The sequence below is a fragment of the Nycticebus coucang genome, chromosome 18, assembly GCF_027406575.1.
Source record: "Nycticebus coucang isolate mNycCou1 chromosome 18, mNycCou1.pri, whole genome shotgun sequence".
NCBI classification, from domain to species: domain Eukaryota; kingdom Metazoa; phylum Chordata; class Mammalia; order Primates; family Lorisidae; genus Nycticebus; species Nycticebus coucang.
In genome coordinates, this window is record NC_069797.1 from 59709764 (window position 1) to 59732808 (window position 23045).

A 23045-nucleotide genomic window follows, 5' to 3' on the forward strand; every position below is an offset into this window, starting at 1 on the left:
GGGGACAGAGTGAGATTCTATCTCTAATAAAATAGATAAATAAGAAACAGGAATGAATTTTTGCCCACTAAGAGGCTAGGACCTCTAGACATATGGTATCATTTTAACCTCTCAATAACATTGTAAGTATCATTGTTTCCATTTCATGGATGTGTTTAACCTCAGAAATTAAGTTGTAAATCACAAACTGATGCTCTGAACACCTTGGCCTTGATGGTCCTGGATCATGTGATACCACCAAGTCGATCCAATAACTTCATCATAATTATTCTTTTTAAGGCCTGCCTACTGGTCCATTATATTGATGGAGGATAATTTACTGTAATTTACAAACTGCTGTCCTATTTCTGAGTATCTAGGCTCTTTCTAATATTTTGCTTTCGTAAGATAGCCCAGCAAATTATCTTCAGGTACAGAGCTTTTGATTCTCACACACAAGTGTGGGCCTTATTACAGCAGTTCATTCTGGTCAAGATAGTTTTCAGGAATGGGTTGGATGAGTAAAACTCAGGGACTGGCTTGGCGCCGGTTGTTCAGTGGTTAGAGCTCAGTACACCAGGGCTGGCAGGTTTGAACCTGGCCTGGGCCTGCTAAATAACAATGACAACTACAACAACAACAAAATAGCCAGGCATTGTGGCGGGTGCCTGTAGTCCCAGCTACTTGGGAGGCTAAGGGAAGAGAATCGCTCAAGCCCAAGAGTTAGAGGTTGCTGGGAGCTGTGACGCCATGTGGCACTCGACCGAGGGCAACATAGTGAAACTCTGTCTCCAAAAAATAATAATAATAAATAAATAAAAATAAAACCGAGGGACTGTGCGAGTTAGGGGCCTAGGTGAGGGGTAGGAAGTGAGGGGGAGTGAGTTCTCGGGCCAGGCAGGAAGTTGGGTCCTAGCGGATTCCTGAGGCCTTCACATTTCCCTAAAACTTTCCCAGCCCAAGCTGTTTGGGATCTGAAGTCCAGAACAAGAGGTATTAGCCAGGCTGTGGTCCAGCATCCCCCTATGTGCCCTGTTATCCCACCCCAACCACCCATGAGGAAGCTTCCAGAATCTTCTCTAAATGGGTGGGAGGAGTGGGATGGGTGGGGCAGAGGTCTTCTCTTTTCTTAAGGCCTTCCCAGCTGGTTCATGCATGCAGGTCACCTGGGGGTCTGGTCAAAATGCAGATTCTTTTTTCTTTTTTGAGACAGTGTCTCACTCTGTTGCCCCAGGCTAGAATGCTGTGACCTTAGCCTCCTCAACTCCTGGGCTCAAGCAATTCTCCCGCCTCAGCTTCCTGAGTAGCTGGGACACTATAGGTGACTGTCATGACACCTGGCTAATTTTTCTATTTTTGGTAGAGATGGCGGTCTCATCTTGCTCAGGCTGGTCTCAAACTCCTGAACTCAAGTGATCCTCCTTCCTTGGCCTCTCAGAGCACTAGGATTATAGGCATGAGCTACTGTGCTAGGCCTAAAATGCAGATTCTTATTTCCCAGTTCTAGGCTGTGCCTGAGTGTCCGCATTGCTAGTGGTGCTGCTGCAGGTTCCCCAGCCTCCAGGAAGAGCAATCCCTAAGGATTCTTTTTTTTTTTTTTTGAGACAGAGTCTCACTATGTCACTCTTGGTAGAGTGCCATGGTGTCACAGCTCACAGCAACCTCTAATTCTTGGGCTTACGAGATTCTCTGGCCTCAGCCTCCCAAGTAACTGGGACTATGGTGCCTGCCACAATGCCTGGCCATTTTTGTTGTTGTTGTTGTTTCAGTTGTCATTGTCGTTTGGCTGGCCCAGGCCGGGTTCGAACCTGCCAGACTTGGTGTATGTGGCTGGCACTGTAACCACTGCACTACAGGTGCCGAGCCAATCCCTGAGGATTCTGGCCAGTGTTGTAGCCTCCTCTGCTGCCCAGAGCTCCTGCTACTGTTTCAGAATTGAGATTAAAAGCTTGGAGAAAGGGTTTAAGCATTGGTAGGGGCAGAAATTTATCTGCCAGGTTGAGGCAGGACCTGTTCCCCATGTCCACTTGTGATGAACTGGTTCCTCCCTTAGGAGATAGGAAGGATCTGCAAGAAAGAATTGGCCCAGCAGAAAACTGAGGCCCAGAGAGGGGACTTGCTTGCTCAGGCGCACCCAGTCCGCCTGTGGAGGGATGTTAGGAACACTCTTGGCCTGAGCCCTCTGCAGGCCTGTCTCATAGCCCAACTTCTGGGTACAAGGAGGCAGGAATGGTGGCCCAGCAAACCCTGGGACAGGGCCAATGCTGTGGGGACTTGCAGCTGCTATATGTGGGAGGTGAACGCTGGGCCTGATCTCCCTGGAACAGAGGGAGCTCTTCCTCTGGCCCTTTGGCTGCTGCCTCGCAGGTCTGGGAGGGTCAGCTGGGGACAAGCAGCGAGTAAATATAGATACTGGGAAGGAAGCTGGGCGGCCTAGCCTGGAGCTGACCTCTCTCTGGAAGTCTGGGGAGGGCAGGGAGAAATCACATCCAATCCTAGCCCCCTCCTGTTGGGGTGGGTGACACCTGGTAAGGTAGCTTCCTAGAATTCTGGAAGTGGGTGGGAGCAGGAGCGTAGACCCTTCAGTGGGGACTAAGGTGAGGACAAGTGGAAAGCTGAACAAGAGATGCTGTTCCTATGTAACCTGAGACAAGCCATGTTCCCTCTCTGGGCCTCTTGTTCTTCAGGGATTTCTTTTTTTTTTTGTAGAGACACAGTCTCACTTTACTGCCCTCGGTAGAGTGCTGTGGCGTCACACAGCTCACAGCAACCTCCAGCTCTTTGGCTTATGCGATTCTCTTGCCTCAGCCTCCCGAGCAACTGGGACTACAGGCGCCCGCCACAACACCCGGCTATTTTTTTGTTGTTGTTGCAGTTTGGCCGGGGCTGGGTTTGAACCCGCCACCCTCGGTATATGGGGCTGGCGCCCCACTCATTGAGCTACAGGTGCCGCCCGTTCTCCAGGGATTTCTGGAGAAAGTGTTCTCCAGCTTTTTAGTTCGAAATAAGGTACTAACTGATTCAAAGGGACCGCAGCTATGAGGGGAAGGGGGCAAAGTCCTGTTACAGACCCTCCCCACTCCTACAGGTCTAGCTTATTCAGAAGAATTTCCACTCATCTCTTCTTGCTCTCCCACCCAGTCTCTGTGTGCTGGTCCCCTCCACCTAGGGCTCAGGGCCACCCCCCAGCCTGGCTGTCCTTGCTGTATGGCTGCAGTCTTCCACTGGCCCCACACCAGGCACATCATGTCTGCCTAGTCCAGCCAAGACTCCTGGGCCCCCAGCTCTGGGAAGGGGAATTAAGCAAGGCAGCCACTCCAACACAGACATATTTATTGGCAAAAACTATCCCCCCCCAAAAAAAACTATTCCCAAGTGTCCCCAAGTGTGGAGGGGAAGGACACTAGCAGAGTGGGTGATTTTTTTTCCTTTCTTAGCAATATTCAAGAAGCAGGGGGCAGGAGGGGCAGGGCGAGTGTATGTGTGTGTGTGTTATTGCCATCAGAATAACAATACTAGCATTTCTCCCTCTAAGGCAGGCTCTGCACAAGCAAGGGCTTGACTTGCGCTGTCTCATTTATCCTTATAAGAACCCTACAAGGTAGGTACCATTATTGTTCCCATTTCCAGATGAGGAAACTGAGGCATAGAATGGTGAAGTGGTGGGAGGTGGGTGTCAGCGTTCAGGGATTCCCTGTAGGAGCCTTCCATTGACTGAGCTAGCCAGGGAGTTACTAACAGTAGCACTTCATTTTGGGCTGGAGTCCTCTCATACTAGGGGTCTATGTCCCTCCCAAATGCTGGCGCCCACAGCTGTCTCTCTTTGGGTCACTCCTTGATATTCATTTCCCCTACTGCCACCACTTCCAGTTCTTTCAACTCCTTTTGTATTTTTGTTTTCTAAAAAAATAGATTTGCCCATATTCTGAAGAGCCCACTGTCTCCTACCCCAATTAGTCAAATCTGGGTTCTCCCTAAGATTCAATTTAGATGGGTTTAGGGACACTGAGTCTCAAATGGGAGGTTTGGGGATGTTTGAAGCCAAAGTATGAAGAAAGCTCTTAGAAAATGCACAATAAATTACAAACCTTCCTCCCCTCCCCCTTCCTGTCTCAGCCCTACCTTTCTGCCCTCCTCCCGCCCCCCCATGTAAATCTAGAACAGACTTACTGTGCCTTGCCCTCCACCCAACCCCAGGGCAGGGTCTTGTGTCAGTCTTCTCTGTATCCACAGGATTCAGAATTCTCAGTAAATGTTTGTGGAAAGAATGAATGAGTGAATTAATGAGCACTTGAAGGTAGGGAGCAAGCACTTAGGAGCTCTGAGTTCCAGGCCTCTTGGATCCTCACCTGCACCCTGCCCTCACCAGGACACCTCTCTCTGGCCCCAGAGAAGAGGGTCTCAGGGTGGAGGGAGGAGTCAGCAGGGCCAGTTCTGGGTGACTGCAGAAGACAGAGCTCTGACCTCAAAGTCAGAAGGCCTAGCTCAAATTCTAGCTACACTACTAGGGAGCCTTGTGGCCTTAGGCAGGCTGAAAGAAGAATGGTGGCTACCATCCTGTAATATGGGTATTTCTATCAATATACCCATTTTACAGAAGAGGAAGTAGAGGCCGGAAAGGTCAAGGCACTTGCCCAAGGTCACACAACTAGCATCACCACCCCTACCTCCTCTCTTTGCTTCTGCCCCTATCTGTGCCATGAAGAGGTGGGGCTCAGATCCAAGTCTTCCAGCAGGGGACCATCTGTGGCAGTGTGGCAATAAGAGGGACAGTAGAGCAGATCCCCTAATATGGGCCCCATCAGCCATCTCCAGCCAGGAAAGCTAATCTGTCCTTTCCCAGGCACCCCTTCCTTCCCCACCCACAGCCCTGGGGCCTCAGCTGCTACCCCAGGAGGAGCCTGGAGTCCATGAGATGCCCATGAACTTTGGCTTTTCCTGGGAGGGTGGAGAAGTGGAATGGGAGTTTGGGGCCTCGGCCTGCCCCTCACACGGGCATAGCCACTTCGTCATATTCATCCCGACCTTCCTCCTCATCAAAGGTCAGCTTGGCATCATCTGCATCCAGCTAGAGGGGAGAAGAAGAAAGGAGAGGGCTGGGTGGCGCCTGTGGCTCAGTCGGTAAGGCGCCGTCCCCATATACCGAGGGTGGCAGGTTCAGACCCGGCCCTGGCCAAACTGCAACAAAAAAAATAGCTGGGTGTTGTGGCGGGCGCCTGTAGTCCCAGCTACTCGGGAGGCTGAGGCAGAGAATCGCTTAAGCCCAGGAGTTGGAGGTTGCTGTGAGCTGTGTGAGGCCACGGCACTCTACCGAGGGCCATAAAGTGAAACTCTGTCTCTACAAAAAAAAAAAAAAAGAAAGAAAGGAGAGGGCTGAGAGGCTTTGGAGCCAGATGAACCCTTGTTGGGTGCTTAGAGGCACTTCCGGATGTGGGAGAAGTTCTGCTGTCTTTGAACCTTGAGCAGGTCCTGTTCTGTCCCCATGGTCCCTAGGATTGGTCTAGATTGCCAAAGAGGGAGGAGTCCCAGGGAACCTGGTATCCCAGCAGGGGAGGGCCCAAAGAGGGTACCCAAGGGACCCCTTCACCAGGGCAGCTGCACAGTGACCTGTGTCATGTTGTGGAAGAATTCTAATAGAGGAGCAACTCTGTTCCAAATGATTTGGAAGACTACAGGACTAGCTGCTCAAGGGCTGGCACAGCTAGTCCTGTATGTGTCTTTTTTTTTTTTTTTGTAGAGACAGAGTCTCACTTTATGGCCCTCGGTAGAGTGCCGTGGCCTCACACAGCTCACAGCAACCTCCAGCTCCTGGGCTTAAGCGATTCTCTTGCCTCAGCCTCCCGAGTAGCTGGGACTACAGGCGCCCGCCACAACGCCCGGCTATTCTGTGTGTCTTAATACTTTCACCAGCCCCATCATCATTACTACCTTTACAGGTGAGCAAAACAGGGCTGCAGGGAAGTGAGGCCACTGGCTCTGGATTGTATGCTAGGACACAGAAGGCCGAGACCCGTCACAAGCTCCAGACCTGCACTGTACCCGTGATGCTGTCCTGCCTGCCCTAGTTCTGAGATGCACCCCTCACATTATCCCCCTCCTGTGCCCCGAGCCGAGGCAGCCACTCACACACTGCAGCTCCAGGTTCCGGAAAATGAGTGGCAGCAGGTAGCGTCGCAGGGGCACAGTGAGGATGAGGACGAAGGGCAGGGCAAGGGAGGCGGGTGTGGACTTCACCACCCACAGCACTACCAGGCAGACGATCTGGATGCCCGTGAACAGGTGCATACGCCAGGTCACCACCTGCAGCCAGAGGCTAGGGTCAGTGCCTGCCTACCCCAGCATCCAACTATCCCACCCCTACCCCCACGCCAGCTGGGCAGCAGAGGGCCCTGTACCCGCTTGACGTAGGGCACATCCGGGTGGTACTTGGGTGGCTTGAGCAGAAGCAAGATGCGGTCAAAGAGCTGGATGCCACTGAGAGATGTGACGCCCATGTAGAGGAAGATGCCAAACAGCACAGCCAGGGGGATGCGTGACAGGATGGACTCCATGAGGATGGACAGGCCTGTGGGGGGGTCATACACACTCAGCCCCGGGTTCCCAGAGGCCCTGTGCCAGCGAGGCCAGGACCCTCTCTGGGACTCAGAAAGAAACCACAGGTGCTGTGTGGAGCCTTTTCTATGTATCCTCTTAATACACTTTACCCCCATTTTACAGATGAGGCAAGAGGCTCAGAGTGGTGAACAACCCACCTAAGGCCACACAGCTAGCAGGGAGTCAAACTCCAGCCTGCTTGACTTAAGCCCACTCCCTTAACCTAGTAGGAGTCACAGAGGTAAGAGAAACACATTTCCCCTCACTCCAGTCCAGAACCCCACCATCATCCTCCATCTATCCGAATCTAAACCCTCCTCTAAGTAACATCAATTTTACCTCCTTTAAGTAGTTTCCTGACCCTCCATCAATGACCACAGCACTGCCTACATTGGACTGAGCTGGGTTCTTGGCTGCTCCAGAACAGAGATCAACCCAGTGACCCTTCTGTCTTTCACCCCCAAACCCCTAAGACTGTGCCCCTTGCATTAGCATAGAGCAGCTGAGCTGGAAGAGAACTGGGGGCATCTAACCGTGCAGACAGGAAAACTGAGACCTCGAAACGAGGAGGATGTCAAGTTAACAGCAGGACAGGGCTGGAACCCACAGTCCATTGAACTTCTGTTGGAGAAGTTCAGAAGGCAGAACCTGGCCTAGAGAAGGCCCCAGAAGAGATGTCCCCTTCCTCCCCTGCTCTGATTCTTCTCCCAAATGCCTTGACATTTCCTTCAGGATTCCATCCTTGGGTAACGGGTGTTACCCATGGGCAGGGCTGGGGGGCTCTGGACTCTTAAGGACAGGGCAGGAAGGTGGGGAGGGGGCTGGCTCTCACTCACCCACAAGCACAGAGACCAGGAGCCCACTGATCCGTTGTTCCTTGACCTCCTGGATCTGGGCTGCAGCCCCTGGGGTGCTGACTTTGCTCATGACAGTAAGGGCATTAGCATGGGTGACAGAACGCACTGTAGTGGCGCTGAGCCAGGGCATCCCAAAGAGGGCAGCCATCCCGCCCATGCCCACGACCAGCAGCAGGTCCATGTGGAAGCCAGAGCCCTTGATCATCTTGCGCTCAGGTTTGCTGATTATCAGCCTGGCAGGGGGATAGAGGTCAGGGGTAAGTGGGGACTCTCCTCAGCCCCACCCTTCCTCCTCCACACTCAGGTGCCTCACACCTCAGTTCTGTCTTCTGTGCTCCCCCCTCTGTGAGTTCCTCGCCCCCTCCCTCCCTGTCATGAGAATGTGCACTCTAAGAACAGAAATGTCTAGAGAACATCCACAGGGGAGTCACTGGCTAATGAAGCTCAAGCTTCAAGATCTTTGCTTCTGAGGCCGGGTGAGGTGGCTCACACCTGTAATCCCAGCACTCTGTGAGGCCAAGGCAGGCAGATTACCTGAGCTCACAAGTTCAAGACCAGCCTGAACTAGAGCGAGACCCTGTCTCTAAAAATAACTGGGCATTGTGCAGGCACCTGTAGTCCCAGCTATTTGGGAGGCTGAGGCAAGAGAATTGCTTGAGCCCAAGAGTCTGAGGTTGCTGTGGGCTATGACAGCATGGCACTCTACTGGGGGTGACAAAGTGAGACTTTGTCTCAAAAAAGAAATAAAGATTTTTGCTTCTGCAGGTCCCTTCCAAGATCCAGCTCCTAATCTTATAGCTCTTGTTTGCATTCCCTTTTTTTTTTTTTTGTAGAGACAGAGTCTCATCCTATGGTCCTCAGTAGAGTGCCGTGGTGTCACACGGCTCACAGCAACCTCCAACTCCTGGGCTTAAGCGATTCTCTTGCCTCAGCCTCCCGAGTAGCTGGGACTACAGGCGCCCGCCACAACGCCCAGCTATTTTTTGGTTGCAGTTTGGCCGGGGCCAGGTTTGAACCCGCCACCCTCGGTATATGGGGCCAGCACCCCACCGACTGAGCCACAGGCGCCGCCCAGCTCTTGTTTACATTCCTTTTTTTTGTTTGTTTGTTTTTTTGAAACAGGGTCTTGCTTTGTGACCGAGGCTGGAGTGCAGTGGTGTCATCATATCTCACTGCACACTCAAACTTCAGGTGTGTGCCATGATGCCCAGCTAATTTTTAAATTTTTTGTGGAGACAGGGTCTCACTCTGTTGTCCAGGCTGGTCTCAAACTCCTGAGCTCAAGCAATTCTCCTGCCTTGGCCTCCTAAAGTGCTGGGATTATTGGCATGAGCTACCACACTCAACCTCATTTTGCTCTTTCTTAAAAAGTGCTGTCCAAGTTATACAACTTCAGATCCCACAAAACCTGCCCCTGACACTCATCCCTTCTGCTAGGTGGGAAAGCCGCATGTCCTACTGAGACTAGCTTGCAGTCCTCAGTCTCTTGCCTCCCTAAAGCCTACCCTCTTCCCTGCCTCTGACCCTCCCAGGCCTGGCCCCCACCCTGTCTCTTACGTGGTGATCTGAGACTCAAGGAATATGAGGATGAAGACCAGCAGAGCAGGCAGGGCGGAGGCAAACATCATCCAGATGGGGAAGGGGGAAAACAAGCCCAGTGGGTGGATGACCCAGCCGCGGGCAGAGGAGTTGGACACCTTGAGGCCATCCGGCACTGCGAGTTTCTGTGGGAGTGGGCAGCTGGTGAGAACCCCAGGGGCATGGGGAGCCAGGGTCCTGGGTGTCAGGGAGTTGAGTTGGGGGCACTTGGGAACTTACTTATATTGAGTACCTACTCTGAACCCAGCCACTGCACTAATCCCTTTACACGATCTGCTCATTCCCAACTTTATAGATGAGGAAACAAGATCAGAGAGGTTATGCGGCTTGCCCCACATCCCACAGCTATTTAGTGGCAGAGCTGAGATTCGTGCCCAGATCTGTCTGGTTCCAAAAGAGACTTTTTCCTGCTCCCCTGGTTTAAGGAATAAAGGGGTCGATCTAACCCAACCCCTTGCTTTGGCCAGAGGGGTCCTGTGAGGGGAAGAACATGGGGCTCTTGGGGTGGGGGGTTGGCAGGGATGGGGTAGAGGTAGTTCTAGCTGGCTTCAGGTTAGGGAAAGCTGTTCTGGGGAGGAGGCATGCTGGCGGAAGGAAATGAGGACCTGGAGGCGGTCATGGGTTTGATCACTGGGAGGAGGGGTCACCTGGGTGTAGGTATCCTCAATGAAGAAATCCACCAGAACCATGATCAGGATGGAGATGGGGACCCCGAAGTCCCCAATGATCCGACGCACCTGGAGGCAGATGAAAGAACAAGTGGTCAGTGGTTACTCTCCTCCTGCCTCCCTGCTCCTCTGCCCTGCCCCCACATTCACCTAGGGGCATGCTCTTCCCAGGGGACACACCAGCATCTACTTCTCTGCCCTGCATGCCACTACACCAGTCTCCTTTATTCTTTCCCTGCCCCAGCCCCAGCGCTGGCCCCACAGCTTCTTTACCCCCAAGAACCGTCCATTCACCAGGGGGTTCTCAGTCTAGGTGTGCCCAGAAAGGGAGACAGATTCGCATGCAGAGTGAAACCCTGCATAAGGAGGAGCCTAGAGAGGCTTGGAATTGGAACTAGAAATCTGGGAAAAGACGGGGAACTAAGGGCACTGGGAAAGCTGGAGTGAGGGATTTGGACTGAAATAGAGCAGTGTAGGCAAGGATGAGTGGGGAGGGTATGCTGACCTTGCCAGGGAAGTAGGAGCTGTTCTTGAACTTGCGCAACATCATGGCAAAGAAGAAGGTGCCAGCCATGAGCACAAGGGAGAGGAGGGCTGTGTTGGGCAGGGGGCCCTGAGGTTTGGGCAGCATCAACACATTGGAGTCATAAGCCCTCTGCAGTGGGTGGTCCTGGAAAATCTGAAGCAGAAAACCAAAGTATCCTGTTTCCTTCCATCTTTGGCTGAAGCTGGAAAGCATCAGCTACATCTACCCAACACTGCCATTCTATCCACCCATCATCCAGTCAGCCAGCCATCATCCACCCATCCAACCAACCACCATCCATCCATTCATTCATCCACCCATCCATCTTCCTCAACTGACATGGTAACAGAGGAATAATGGGATTCTACAGTATGGTTTTCAGGCATGAAGACTAAGATAGACTTGGGTGGGATGGGCCACAGAGGCAATGAATGCATGTGTGTGCATAGAGGGCCTGAGAGGACAGGAAATAATTGCCAAGGAAGTTTTTTAAAAGAGCCTAAAATACCAGGACTCAGAACGCCCCTCCACCCTTCCTCCATATAAAATGCAGATTTGGAGGCAACTTGAGATGACAGAGGTAAGCTAAGGGGCAGGGCACTCAGTCTGCAGGCCCTGTGGTTTATGAGGACAAGTGCAGGAGGGGGAGAGAGGGACTTCAGAACCTCCAGAATCCCCACTGCCCTTGCTATACACGCACTGTCCCATGCCCAGTTTCTCACAACTTGCCTATAGGTCACGTCATGTGTGATCATGAACTGGCCATGTGCACACAGATGCACTGTCATACACAGTCACTCTGCACAGTCAGGGCAAGAATACTGGGGCCACAGGCAGCTGGTGTCAACACATATGTGGTGTTGTCAGTCACACAGTTGTTGTCAGTCAACACAGCAGCACATTTCTATGTACAGACATGACAATACACAGACACATGCGTTCCCACAGTCACACAGTTATGTACCTAGGTGGAAAAAAGGCCACACAAATGCTGTACCAATGAATGAAATGACACACACAGCCACATGGTCTTATACATATTCTCACAGGTGCCTTCACATCCACGGGGGCCCCACCTTGATCAGCTTGTAGAAGGTCTCGTAGATAAAGATGAGGGAGATGAGGAAGGAAAAGATCTCCTGGGTATAGCGGGAGATGAAGCGGACCAGGAAGCTGCCCTCAAAGGCCACCACCAGCACCACCAGCAGGATAAGCCAGAAGCCAATCCAGGCTCGGCCCACGATATACTCCAGGCCATTGCTCTCACAGAACTGCAGGGCAGTCAGAGGGAGTGAGGTCAGTTGGGGCCTCAGGCACCAGGCAGGTGGGGCCTAGGGTCAGTTACGGGGGCAGACAGGGGCCAGGCCAGAGCTACCGAGAAGAAGGCTTCCTCAAACACAAGCAGGGGGCCTGAGAAGCCAAGCACAAGCAGGGGCTGGGCTGCCAGCAGGGCGAAGAGGATGCCCTGTGCCGCAGTAGAGATGAGCAGTTCCGACACGCCCATCTGGTTTCTGGTCTTTTCTCCTGTGGGTAGAGGTCACAGTGGGATCAAGATCAGGAGGTTATTTCCAGAGGCCGATAGTCTAAGTCATGGGTAGGCTGTTGCAGGGGTCCAAAAGTCAGAAGTCAGGGCCAAGGCAAAGGCCAGAGGCTCAGAAGTGAGACTTAGGGAGATAGGTGTTGGCACTGACCCAGGAGGCCACCAAAAGTGATGGCAGGTGACAGGGCAGCAAAGTAGATGAAGATGACAGCAGCCAGGACCTGGGGGCTCAGCGCATCTGTGATATCACTCAGGTAATAGGGGTACCGGCGCCGGACGTCACGCACCAGGCCCCCAAAGAGCCAGCCTGTCCGCTGGAGGGGGTCATCTGGGCCTCCAGGGACCCCCGATCCTCCATTCAAATCTATGGTGGAGAACAGGAGCATGGTTAGGGACAGCAGCAAGGGAGCCATGGGAGAGGAGAGAAGAGAAGGTGAGGGGGATTGTCTGATGGGAACGTGTGGCTAAGGAAGCTAGCAGGCATTGGCACAGGGAGTGGTGACAGAGGGCTATTTGGCAGGAAGATGGAGGCTGTGCTGGGATGTCTGAGGATCTGTGGGATCAGAAAGACTTGGATGGGCAGGGCAGGTACCTAGGCCCTTATAGAAGCTGGGGTCGGGCTTGGCAGGGCTGGGTAGGTAGCGCTTCCGGAGCAGCTCTTTCTGCACGGGCACCAAACTCCTCAGGGCCTGCTCCGAGGGGACATCTGTGGGAGGCAGCACTAGGCTGCTATCCAGAAAACTGTTCAAGGAGTCCACCAGCTCCCCCCGCCCCTGGGCGAGGTAGGCATCTGTGCGGAACACCTGGGGGCAGAAGAGAAGGTCAGGCCAGCCACCAGATCTGCCAAGCAGAAGGATCCAGGTGTCCACAGTCAGGGCCTACGGGGGCCGGAACCTCTCATCTTTATGCTGGGAAATGGGTTTTCTGCCCCTCTCTTGCCCTACTCCACACTAAGAAAAGGCTTTGAGGAGACAGAAAGGGTCTCTAGGTGGGGCAAAGAGGAGCATGCCACCCCCTCCTCCCCTACCAGGTGGGTTAGGCAGAACAGATGGAACTGGAGAGACAAGACCAGATGAAGCTAGACCTAAGCAGGTAGAATTAGCACAGAGGAGGCCAGCTGAGACCAGCCAGGTCAGAGCTGATAGAGCAGGCCAGACTATACATACATGGACTTCCCTGTCTAGATGGGGTCGAAGTACCTGAATTAGGCTGAATGGGTCAAACTAGTGGACCTAAACTGCCACAGGCTGGTACAGGGTGGAGAATGGGCTTCAACCACCACCCAGCTCCTGGGCTTCCGCAGCCCTCCTGGCCCCTCCTCACCCTCTCTGACATGAGTGTCGCAGCAGCCCGGCCGAGCTGGGTGTAGTCGGTGTTGGGGGCCTCGGGTCCCAGTAACACAAAGAGGAAGCGAACAGGCACTGGCTGCTCCACGGCCTCCAGCATTGTGGCCTCCTGTAGCCGCACGAAGCCCAGCACTGGCCGCTCTAGGAAGGCGACACGGCCTGTTGGGAGGAACGAAGGAGTCAGGCCAAGCTAAAGGGGTGGGGGCTGGAGTACTCAAGAGAGGAGCTGCAGGGGTCTGGGCTTAGGGAAGGACAGGCTGGGCTATGACATGAGGCAGAAGCAGGAGTGGAGAGGGCTAGGGGTAAAGACACCAGTTCTTACCCACTAGTACCAGGGAGGCCTCTGAATCTGGTGGAATCTTTCCCAGAATTCCAGATGGTGAGTGCCCTTCAGTGCCCTCATCTCCCTGTGAGAAGGAGGGTGGTGAAGAGTGTCCCCAAGCCACTCCCAGCCCAGGAGTCCTGAGAATCCAGCCCCCTCCTCCCCTTCCCATTCTTAACTTCTAACCATGTTCAAGTTGGAGGCTTCCCAGTTCTCCTTACACATCCCTATCACAGCCTCACCTGATGACAGAAGAGCTGTGTCTCCAGCGAGGGTTGTTGTGGGAGCAGTGGCTGTGAAGGGTCCCCAGAGCGTTGCAGGACTGCTGGCTTCACCCCCCCCAGGGCCTCTAGCTCTCCAGCATGGCTGCAGAACATACAGGGGACATGGGCTGAGCAAGCTGTTCAGGCTGGGCTATCAGTGGTATGAGGGATCAAGGGTAGACATCAAGTGGGACTTTTCAGAACAGACCAGAGTAACCTTGAAGTAGAAGAATCAGAGCCCCCTTTCAAAGGATGTTGTGGATGTAAGTGGGTGGTGTCTGTCTGGAATGACTAGGTGGGATCAAGAATGAATTGAAGAAAGGGCCGTGTCTTGTCTTCCTGCAGACCAGCAGCTCCCAACTGAGAGCATGAAACATGGCCACCCTTTTCAAGGTGTCAGAGGTGGGATCCACAAAGGAGGAAAAGTGGGCCCCTGCCTGATGGGGAGTCTGGACCCTGGGGAAGATCTTGGGGTGGGGGGATGCAAGAGTGGGCCCACTGGGTGTGGAATTTAGATGTGGCAGGCAGGGGCACCTGTGTTTGAGCAGTAGGGCCCGGAGCAGCCCTTCTCGGTCCTGAGGCCTGATCTGCTCCTCGTAGATAAACCTGTCCAGCAGTTGGTTGGCCACTCCGGCCAGAGAGGTCTCTTGCAGGTCCAGGAGGATAGTACCTATACACAGTGGAGGGGTGAGCTGGGTGGCTGGCCCACAGTCAACAAGCCTCACACAAAGCGGTCCCAGAGGGCACAGGGGACTTACCCTTGACAAAGACTTTCTGAAGTTCCAGGAGGCTCCAGAAGGTGAGGTAAGGTAGGTGGGGGCGGCCCCAGACCCCATCCTCCCCCAGGTTCTCCTCCACTCGCACCCAGTGTGCCACCTCCATCCATCGCAGCTCCTGGTTCTTGTCCATAACAAGCTCCTGCAGCTCCACATACACCTACAGCCCCACCAGCCTGAGTTAGTCCACCCAGTGGGGCCACGTGGAGACCAGGGACCCAAGGCATAATGCGCTCTCAGCAGCTCTGGAGAGAGGCTTGTAAGAAGCCGTGAGCCCTGGAGGGCCAGGGGTAGACCTTGTCCTGAGATCTTGAGGGTCCCAACCTCCTGACCAGGCCTCACCCCATTTCTCAAGGCATTTGGAGAACCTCTAGACCAAAAGGGGTGCTACGGTGGCCACTGGGGTGGGAAAGGCATGGGAAGCTGGGGGCCAGTGGTTGAGGCTACAGGGGCCTGGGGGGATTCATTGGGTCAGTCTCCTGCCTCCAAGATCGTTGAGTAGTTGTGTGTCTCAGCATGTCCTGGGGCCAGGTGGCCACTCCCAGGGCCATAGCTGAGGGCCAACCCAAATTCCTTAAGAGCTAGACAGTCTGGCGCCCAGCGGGGACCAGGGGCCGGGCAGAGCAGAGCATGTATTTAATGCTGTGCTTCCCCAGTGAGCACCTGACAGCAGAGCCAGGGCCCGAGGGCCTGTGGACTCAGTCCTCAGCAGTTGGGTTATCTCTGCCCAGAGAACTCCCAGGGGGCCCAGGTCTCCCTATTAGTGGGAGTGTCCCCTTCCCTCCCACCTCTTTCCTGGGACCCCCATTCCTTGTTTGCCTGTTTGCAGTGTCTTCCTGGGTCGGAAGCTGCCTCTGCCCCTTTGCTCCTCCCTTCCCCTGGTAGAACAGTGGGTCCTCACCTCGTGGGTGCCCGGCTGTGATGTGGTGGCGTAGTCTGGGGCAGTTGGCTCAGTGAGGTGAGCTGAAAACCCAATGGCTGGTTAGTGTCATCCCCAACAATGCCCCTGAGGCCCTTCTGTAAGCACTTGCTCTGAGCCCAGAGGCCCAGGAATGGTGGATGCCCTGCTCCCTCCTGTTGGCCCTGGGCTGGGCTTCTAGTACCCCAGTGGGGTATGGATCCCCATACCTCTCCTGGGCCCAACCTAGCACCCTCTACCTGAGCCTTGTTGAGGACCCCTCAGACGCCGCTGGGGAGGTCTGGCCCTTAGTTTTGAAGGGAGGGGATCTCTACAAGGCAATTGCCAAGTCCTGAAGGGCGATTTTCAGGACCCTCCCAGAGATGCCTCCTTCCTCTGCCACCTCTGGGGCTAGACTCCCTTCCCACGTGCTACCTGCCCACCTGCCTCAACAAGCCTGCCAGTCCAGTAGCTTCTCACTGCCTCTAAGCTGAGCTCAGGCACTAGAGTGGGGGCAGCCCCTTATATTTCACCCCCACTCCCCCACCCCCCCTTCCCCTCATTTCCCAGAGGGGCCTCTTAACTTCCATACCAATCACCAGCACTTAAGTCCTGTTGACAGTAAACAGGTCCCTGCCTGGGGCTCCCCACCTAAGACCTTGGACAAGCCAAGGAAGGTGATGCTAGTTCTTGATGCCTTTCTGCACAGTGAGGTCCCCATAGGCCCCAAGAATAGGCCCAGTGTCTGGCCTGGAAGCTGGCATTAGATGGCAGAAGGTGGCATGTGGGCTTATGTCCTGGTCCCAGATGAGCCTGTTTGCCCTTTCACACATGGAAGGGGCACTGTGACAGGTGACTGCCCTGCTCCCCCACCCACCCCCACTCCCTGCCTCCTGTGATCATTTCAAACAAAACACTGTTTATCCTTCATTAATCAGAATTGCAGGGAGAACTGGTGGAGGAGCTGGGGGGGGAAGGTTGTAGAGAAGGAGAGAGGACATGGTCCCCTATGTTACTGTCCAGGGCTCAGCAGCATCCTGGCAGAAGGAGGGAGGAGAGCTCACCTTCTGGTTCCTCCATTTGGGACATGGAGATGCTTGGTTCTTCATATTTATCCTGCTCTAGAATATCTTCCAGCCCTTCTTCATAATCCTCCTGTGGGAAGTGGCCATCAAAGCTGGGTTGTGAGGAGGTCCCCAAACCTCCATAAGGGTAGAAGGCCAGGGCCCAGTCCCCAGAGCCTCCAGACAGGGGCCCTGCAGATGCCGGGAGAAACGCACCTGCAAATCCCCCATGGTTCTGCCTTGAGTGTACAGTTGTCCACGATGATCCAAGCCTCCAGCATAACCCACGTCGTGGGTCCCTGCAGAGAAGGGGTCTAGGCTGAGTGAGGCATAGGGTATCCTGGAGTCTCCAGGTTCTCCCCCAGAGGGGGCTGAATTTCAGTGAAGGGGATTGAAGGTGTTGCAAGAGGTGGAGTCAGAGGAAGGAAGTGTGGGAAGGGGCTTGGGGGAAGAAGCTGGATTTGTAGGCATAAAATAAGCTGGATTTGTAGGCATAAAATCAAGTGTGTAGGGGCTGGGGGAGGGGGCTTTGCTAGGAAGAGGATGCTTGGTTGGCATCAATCTGAGGGTGCTGGGAGGGTGAGGAGGTGTATAACTGTCCTCCCTGAGCCCAGAGGTTCAAGCATGGCAGATACATAGCTGGTTATTTTCCTGCCCATCTTTAGGACTCACCCAACATCAGGGATCATAACCTGTCCCATCTTCAGGGCTTAGCTCCCCTCAGGTTCTCCACAATAAACCCTTTTCTCTCAGAAATGGCTGCTTCCCACTGGGCATGGGGCCACAGCATCCAAGATGATGTGGGTGATCCTGCTTCTCTTCCTGATCCCACCTTAGGCCCCATCTCTCTTGCTCTCTCCCCACCTAAACCTGGACTCCCTGTGGTTTCTAGGACTCAACAAGCCCCATCCTCCCCCGGGGCCTTTGCACGTCCTGGATAGCCCTTCTCTTAACATCTCAGCCCCTGCAATAGCTCAGCCCAAATGTCCCTTCCTCAGAGGCCCTCCCTGACCACCATAGTGCTCATTGACCCACGCTGTCATTTTCTGGTGATTGACTTTTAATTCATCATCTGACAATGCCTCTGGAAGGGAGGCCATTTGAGTGCAAAGGCCCTGCATGTCCCTGTGGAATCTCTTGCTCCCAGCAAAGTGATTGCCACAAAGTAGGCGCTCAAAAAATACTTGTGAAATGACTATAATGATGGCTTCCTAAGGGGTCCTGATCGCAGACCTGGTCTCTGGGACCAGGGAGAAAGAGTGACCAGGACTCAGCCAGGAGGCTGAGTTTTCTGAAAACTGGGCCTCAGTTTTCTCAGGCATGTCTCTAGCAAAGAGGAAGGTGTCCCTGCCCCAGAAACATGAGGACAGACTTTCTAAGGTGCCCCCAGACTGGGGAGGTAGCACTCTATTTATTTATTTATTTATTTATATTTATTTCTGAGACAGATCTTATTATGTCACCCTTGGTAGAGTGACGTGGCGTCACAGCTCACAGCAGCCTCCAACTCTTGGGCTTAAACGATTCTCTTGCCTTATCCTCTCAAGTAGTTGGGACTACAGGTGCCCGCCACAATGCCCGGCTATTTTTTTGTTGTAATTGTCCTTGTTGTTTAGCGGGCCCTGGCCAGGTTCGAACCTGCCAGCCCCGGTGTACATGGTCAGCACTGTAGCTGCTGAGCTATAGGCACAGAGCTACCAGGGGCACTTTAGAGGGGAACCTCCTTTCCTCCCTGCCCACCTGCAGCACAGGACATTGTGGTGACAGGGCCTTGGGTAGGGTTGACAAATGTGCCCACTCTGTGCCTGGCATTATGTGGAGCTCTGAGAGGCTAAGCTGCACAAGGCATATTCCTCCTCTCAGGAATCTCCAAGCCCAGGAATTCGGGCAGCCTAAGCGCTCCCAGAGGTAACATGTTCCCCCAAACAAACACAAATTTCAAGACCTAATGTGCTGAGTGCTGAGGATCTGTGGGCAGGAGGAAGAGAAGGTGGGTAGGGAGGGGGTGGAGCGAGACTGGCAGAGGGTCACTGGGCTAGGCCTGGAGGCTCAGGTGGGATGGAAAGGGCAGGGAGCCTGGATGTGCGGAGGGGCCAAGAGGGTGGACCATGCAGAGCGGGGCAGGTGCCTCACAGTGGGGACAGAAAGCATGTGAGGAAATGCTGGGCAAAGAACCTTCCTTCTGAGGACTGGGTAGTCCTGCAGTCCTCACGGACAGGAAGAGGGATGTGACCGGGCCCACCAGACTGGAAAAAGGAAGGGTCCCTGCTACAGGGTGCAAGGCAAGTGACAGCCAGGGGAGGGTCCCAGAGCCTTAGGGTGGGGCCATCTTTACTGTAAGGGGCTTTGCCCCTTGTGCACTCCAGCCACACATCTTTTTTCTTTTCCTCCTCTCCTCCCTCCCTTCCCCCATCTTTATTCTCTTTTTTCCTTCTCTGGACCTGGGTGGCCTGATCCTGAGTGGCCTCAAAGTTGTCTAAGCTTCAGGAGCTGAAAGTCCCATCGTAGGGCTTGGACTTTGGCCTTGGTTTCCCATCTGAGGAGTGGGATAGTCAGAGGGGTCTCCCAGAGCTACAGAATCCAGAGATCCAGGCGCCTCTCTGCCACTGACTGACCAAATGGCCGTGGGCAGCTCTAGGCCTCAGTCACTCCATTTCTAAATTGGGACAGCCTTCCCAGTAGGGTTCTGAGTGAGAGAGAAGAGGGGAAATCAGGAGCGCCTTGAACTCAAATAGGGCTGCAGCCGTAACTCAGATGCTGTCCCCCTGAGCCCAGCCGGCCCCCTCCAGCTATAGACCTTGTTCTGCCTGGCACCGATAAGAGCCTAGATCCCGATTGCCACCCTGTGTTTGGAAGAGCACCAAACACCTGGTCAACCAGCAACCCAGGCTGGACCAGATAAGGGTAAGCAGGACATCTGGAGCCCGGGAGGAGGAGCACAGCTGGGGAAAGGCTGTGAGGGGTGACCAGATGACAGGGATAGCTCCATCTCTGTGTGATCACCCCACACTGCACAGATATCTATGCTTTCTTATCTTTTATAATCCCCAAACCATGCTGTGAAATGGATAATGTCATTAGCCTATTTTATAGACACTAAAGCTGAGGTTCATAGCAGTTTACCTACTTCATTGCCCAGTAGGTAGGTGGCAGAGGCAGGATTAAACCCTGGCCAACTTGACTCTAGCCGCATCTCTAAGGGCTATGCTGAATTGCCTCCCAGAAAAGAAACCAACTGCTAGCTGGCTTAGAGTTAGTGGTTAACTATCATGGGCTCTGCAGTTGAACTGCCTGTGTTTAAACCCCAACCCTGCCATTTACTATGTGACCTTGAGCAAGTGACTCAAACTCTCTATGCCTTGATTTTCTTATCTATAAAATGGGGGTTATCATAATAATGCCTTTCTCACAGACCTGTTGTGAGGGGAAAAGTTCATAAATAAGGCACTTATAACAGTGCCTAGTACATGAACAGCTCTATGGGGTCAAGGTCAGACTTGCCTATCTTCTTCCCCTTCTGATTTGCTTTCAATTCCCGTGGAATTAGCCTGAGCTAAGTGTTTTAAGATCCTCAAGTGGTAGGAGGATCCACATTTCCCTCCAAATACTCCCCAGGCTGAGGACAGTGATGGGTCCCCCAGGTTGACCCCCAGAAGTGTCCCAAATGGGAAGCAGTGTCAGCTGACATCTTACCTCCTTGGTAGGAGGATAAGGTGGCCTGGGGACCCCCATCACAAAGTAAGGAGGAGTCTCGCATGGGTGAGACCTGAGTCTGTGGGATCCAAGGGCTGGTAAACAGGAACTTGACAAGAACCCACCCCGGAGGAAGCAGACTTGCCCCCCTCACACACACCAGCCACATACATCTCTGCTGCCATGAGCCACTGGCCACCCTACTCTTCCCAGCTGCAGGTACAAATGGGCCTGTGCCCTTTGGGGCAACACACACAGTAACATTCTCATTCCACCCACCTGTACCCCCTTGGGAGTCAGCGGCCATGCATTGGGCATAGATTTAGGCTAGGCACCTGCACAAACCTTTAGGGCAAGTATCAAAGGACCACCCCAGCCCTTACCTACCCTGCCCACCTGTTTTTGAACCTCAGGGTCCCTCGGTGCAGTCCTGCAGCCACCGGTGCCCTCTGCGACCAGCTAAGCTCACACCCGCTCTGACAGCACCAGTGCCTCAGGGGCAGCTTGCAAACCCCTGACTCATGCTCCCGCCTCCTAATCTGCCCGCCCCATGGGCCCTGAGAGCCCCTTCTCATCCCCCATCCTGCTCCCACCATGTGCCCAGTAAACAGAGTTATCTCTCACCCACATCTGGACAGCTGTGACTCTGGCCCATCCCCACCCTGGACTGGCCAGCCCCCAAGTTCCCCCAAGGCCTACCTGACTCCTAGGGTTCTCCTGGGTCTTCTTTTGTGGATTAAGGTTTGGCAGCTGGGTTCTTGGGGCTCCCAGCCCTTTGGCAGGAAGGCACCAGCTTCTGGAGGTTCCTGCCCTATCTCTGTCCATCCTCCACTCCAGCCAGGCCCTTTTGCTCTGGCCCAGGTACAAGGGCACCTTCTCTTCTCTCCTCTCCTTGTATCTGCCCTCAGGACTCACTCCTCCTCTGCAGTTCTCCCCTCCGGAACCTGCTCAGTGTATACAGGGTCCAGGCACCCCCCTCATCTTCTTGCCCCAGACAAGAGCACCCCAGTCTAGGTGCTAGGAGGAGCATTCTCTCCTCAAGATCATAGGTGTCTCCAAAGAGCTGGACCCTGGGTGCTAAGATGCTGACACTCAGTCAAACCGAAACAATGTCAGGTCAACAAAAACAACCATCCCCACACGGAGCTCTGGAGTTCACAAAGCCCCAATGTCTGGGCACACTGGCTCCTCTGTCGGCAGCCTGGCCCAGGCCCCCAGGCCAGAGCAGCGGCATTCTCGGCCCCACCCTGCCTCTCACCTCAGCCAGTGAGGCAGTCTCTCTGCTCCTTGGGGGTGGCCAGGGCCTGGCCACCTATTCCTAGGCTCTGGTTGCTTAAGAAACAGAGACCAAAAGATGAGTTCAGATCAGCAAGAATGAAGAGAGGTTTTGGCTTGGCGCCTGTAGCTGAAGCGGCTAAGGCACCAGCCACATAGTCCAGAGCTGGGGGGTTCAAATCCAGCCCTGGCCTGCCAAACAACAATGACAAGTACAACCAAAAAATAGCTGGGCATTGTAGCGGGCACCTGTAGTCTCAGCTATTTGGAAGGCTGAGGCAAGAGAATTGCTTAAGCCCAGGAGTTGGAGGACAGAAAGGGGTGCCATGGACATGGCTCTGAGCACAGGCAGAGGAACCTATCCTAGCCCAGCCCCGGCGCTGACTGGCTGTGGGAGCCTGGGCACATCCCTGGCCCTGTCTGGGCTTCAGTTTCCTCATCTATAAAGTGTGAGCAATGGGTTCTGTGGCCACCAGCTGGAAGTCCAGACTCAAGCAGTAGAAACTCAGACACAGAGACAGAGAGGCAGGCATATCCCACAATTCCACGACCAATTTACTGGTCTCGACCACCATCCTGTGCTAAGCAAAGAGAGGAAAGGACAGGGCCTCAGACCCCAAGTCGGCCCCAACAGTGCACAGAGGTTCTCTGCTCCCAGAATTGTTCCTTCACCTGGTGCTCACACTTTAATTCTTACAAACCTCTCAATTTAAACATTTTTTTTTTGTGTGTGTGTGTGGTTTTTGGCCGGGGCTGGGTTTGAACCTGCCACCTCCAGCATATAGGACCGGCACTCTACTCCTTGAGCCACAGGCGCCGCCCCAAACCTCTCAATTTAAAGAGGAGGAAACTAAAGCCACCGAGAGGTGAAGTAGCTTCCCCAGTGAAAAGAATGCCCATGAGCTGGCTGTGGTGGCAGGCGTTACAGTCCCAGCTACTCAGGAGGCTGAGGCAGGAGGATGGTTACTTGAGGCCAGGAATTTATGACCAACTCTCTGGGCAACATAGTGAGGCCGTGTCTCTAAAAATAAATGTTACGGGGGTGGGGAGAGGAAGGAGGGAGAAGAGAGGAGGAGGAAGGAGAACTGGTGTGCTCCCACCTAATGGGCACAATGTAAGGGTATATGGCACACCTCCTGGGTGTGGACACAACTACAACAGGGATTTTACCTAACAAAAGCAAACAGTGTAACATAATTGTGTGTACCCTCATATTAATCTGAAATATAAATAAGTAAATAAATAAAGGAGTAAGTAGCAACTACCTTAATGTTGACAAGAAAAGATGCCTGTAATATACTGGTTAAGAAAACATAAAAGCAAATGTACAACATTAAAAATAAATAAAAATAAATGTTTAAAATAAGAATGCTGGGCTTGGTGCCTGTAGCTCAACAGCTAGGGCGCCAGCCACATACACCGGAGCTGGCGGGTTCAAATCCAGCCCATGTCTGCCAAACAACAATGACAACTACAACCAAAAAATAGCCGGGTGTTGTGGCGGGCACCTTTAGTCCCCGCTATTTGGAGGCTAAGGCAAGAGAATTGCTTAAACCCAAGAGTTTGAGGTTGCTGTGAGCTGTGATGCCACGGCACTCTACCCAGGGCAACATAGTGAGACTCTGTCTCAAAAAAAAAATAATAA

The 23045-nt window shown here is 53.6% G+C and overlaps 1 protein-coding gene across 3 annotated transcripts; it reads right to left on the bottom strand.

The window, feature by feature from the left end:
* Positions 1-3306: 3306 nt before the first annotated feature.
* Positions 3307-20614, bottom strand: SLC4A1 (solute carrier family 4 member 1 (Diego blood group)). Of its 3 annotated transcripts, none has more exons than XM_053570219.1 (20): positions 20522-20614; positions 16649-16731; positions 16433-16523; positions 15372-15433; positions 14453-14630; positions 14229-14364; positions 13674-13797; positions 13432-13516; positions 13087-13268; positions 12356-12566; positions 11915-12127; positions 11599-11747; positions 11300-11494; positions 10203-10376; positions 9677-9766; positions 8988-9154; positions 7410-7663; positions 6375-6544; positions 6106-6279; positions 3307-5047 (listed from the first exon to the last, which is right to left on the bottom strand). In XM_053570219.1, exons 2-20 carry the CDS (start codon positions 16661-16663, stop codon positions 4967-4969), a joined length of 2751 nt encoding a protein of 916 aa, XP_053426194.1. In that variant the 5' UTR covers positions 16664-16731; positions 20522-20614; the 3' UTR covers positions 3307-4966. The 3 variants fall into 3 exon arrangements, with proteins under 3 accessions (XP_053426194.1, XP_053426195.1, XP_053426197.1); XM_053570220.1 differs by having other exon boundaries at positions 20513-20550; XM_053570222.1 differs by lacking the exons at positions 16433-16523; positions 16649-16731; positions 20522-20614 and adding an exon at positions 15812-15841.
* Between the last annotated feature and the right edge of the window lie 2431 nt (positions 20615-23045).

What these genes read in the sequence shown, in the direction of transcription:
- SLC4A1 (XM_053570219.1), bottom strand. An exon ending in TCAGAAAGTCTTTGTCAAGG is followed by an intron (nt 14,365 to 14,452) that starts GTAAGTCCCCTG and finishes CACTGTGTATAG; the next exon opens with GTACTATCCTCCTGGACCTG. An exon ending in GGAACCTGGAGCTGCAGTGT is followed by an intron (nt 5,048 to 6,105) that starts GTGAGTGGCTGC and finishes TCTCCCCTCTAG; the next exon opens with CTGGATGCAGATGATGCCAA.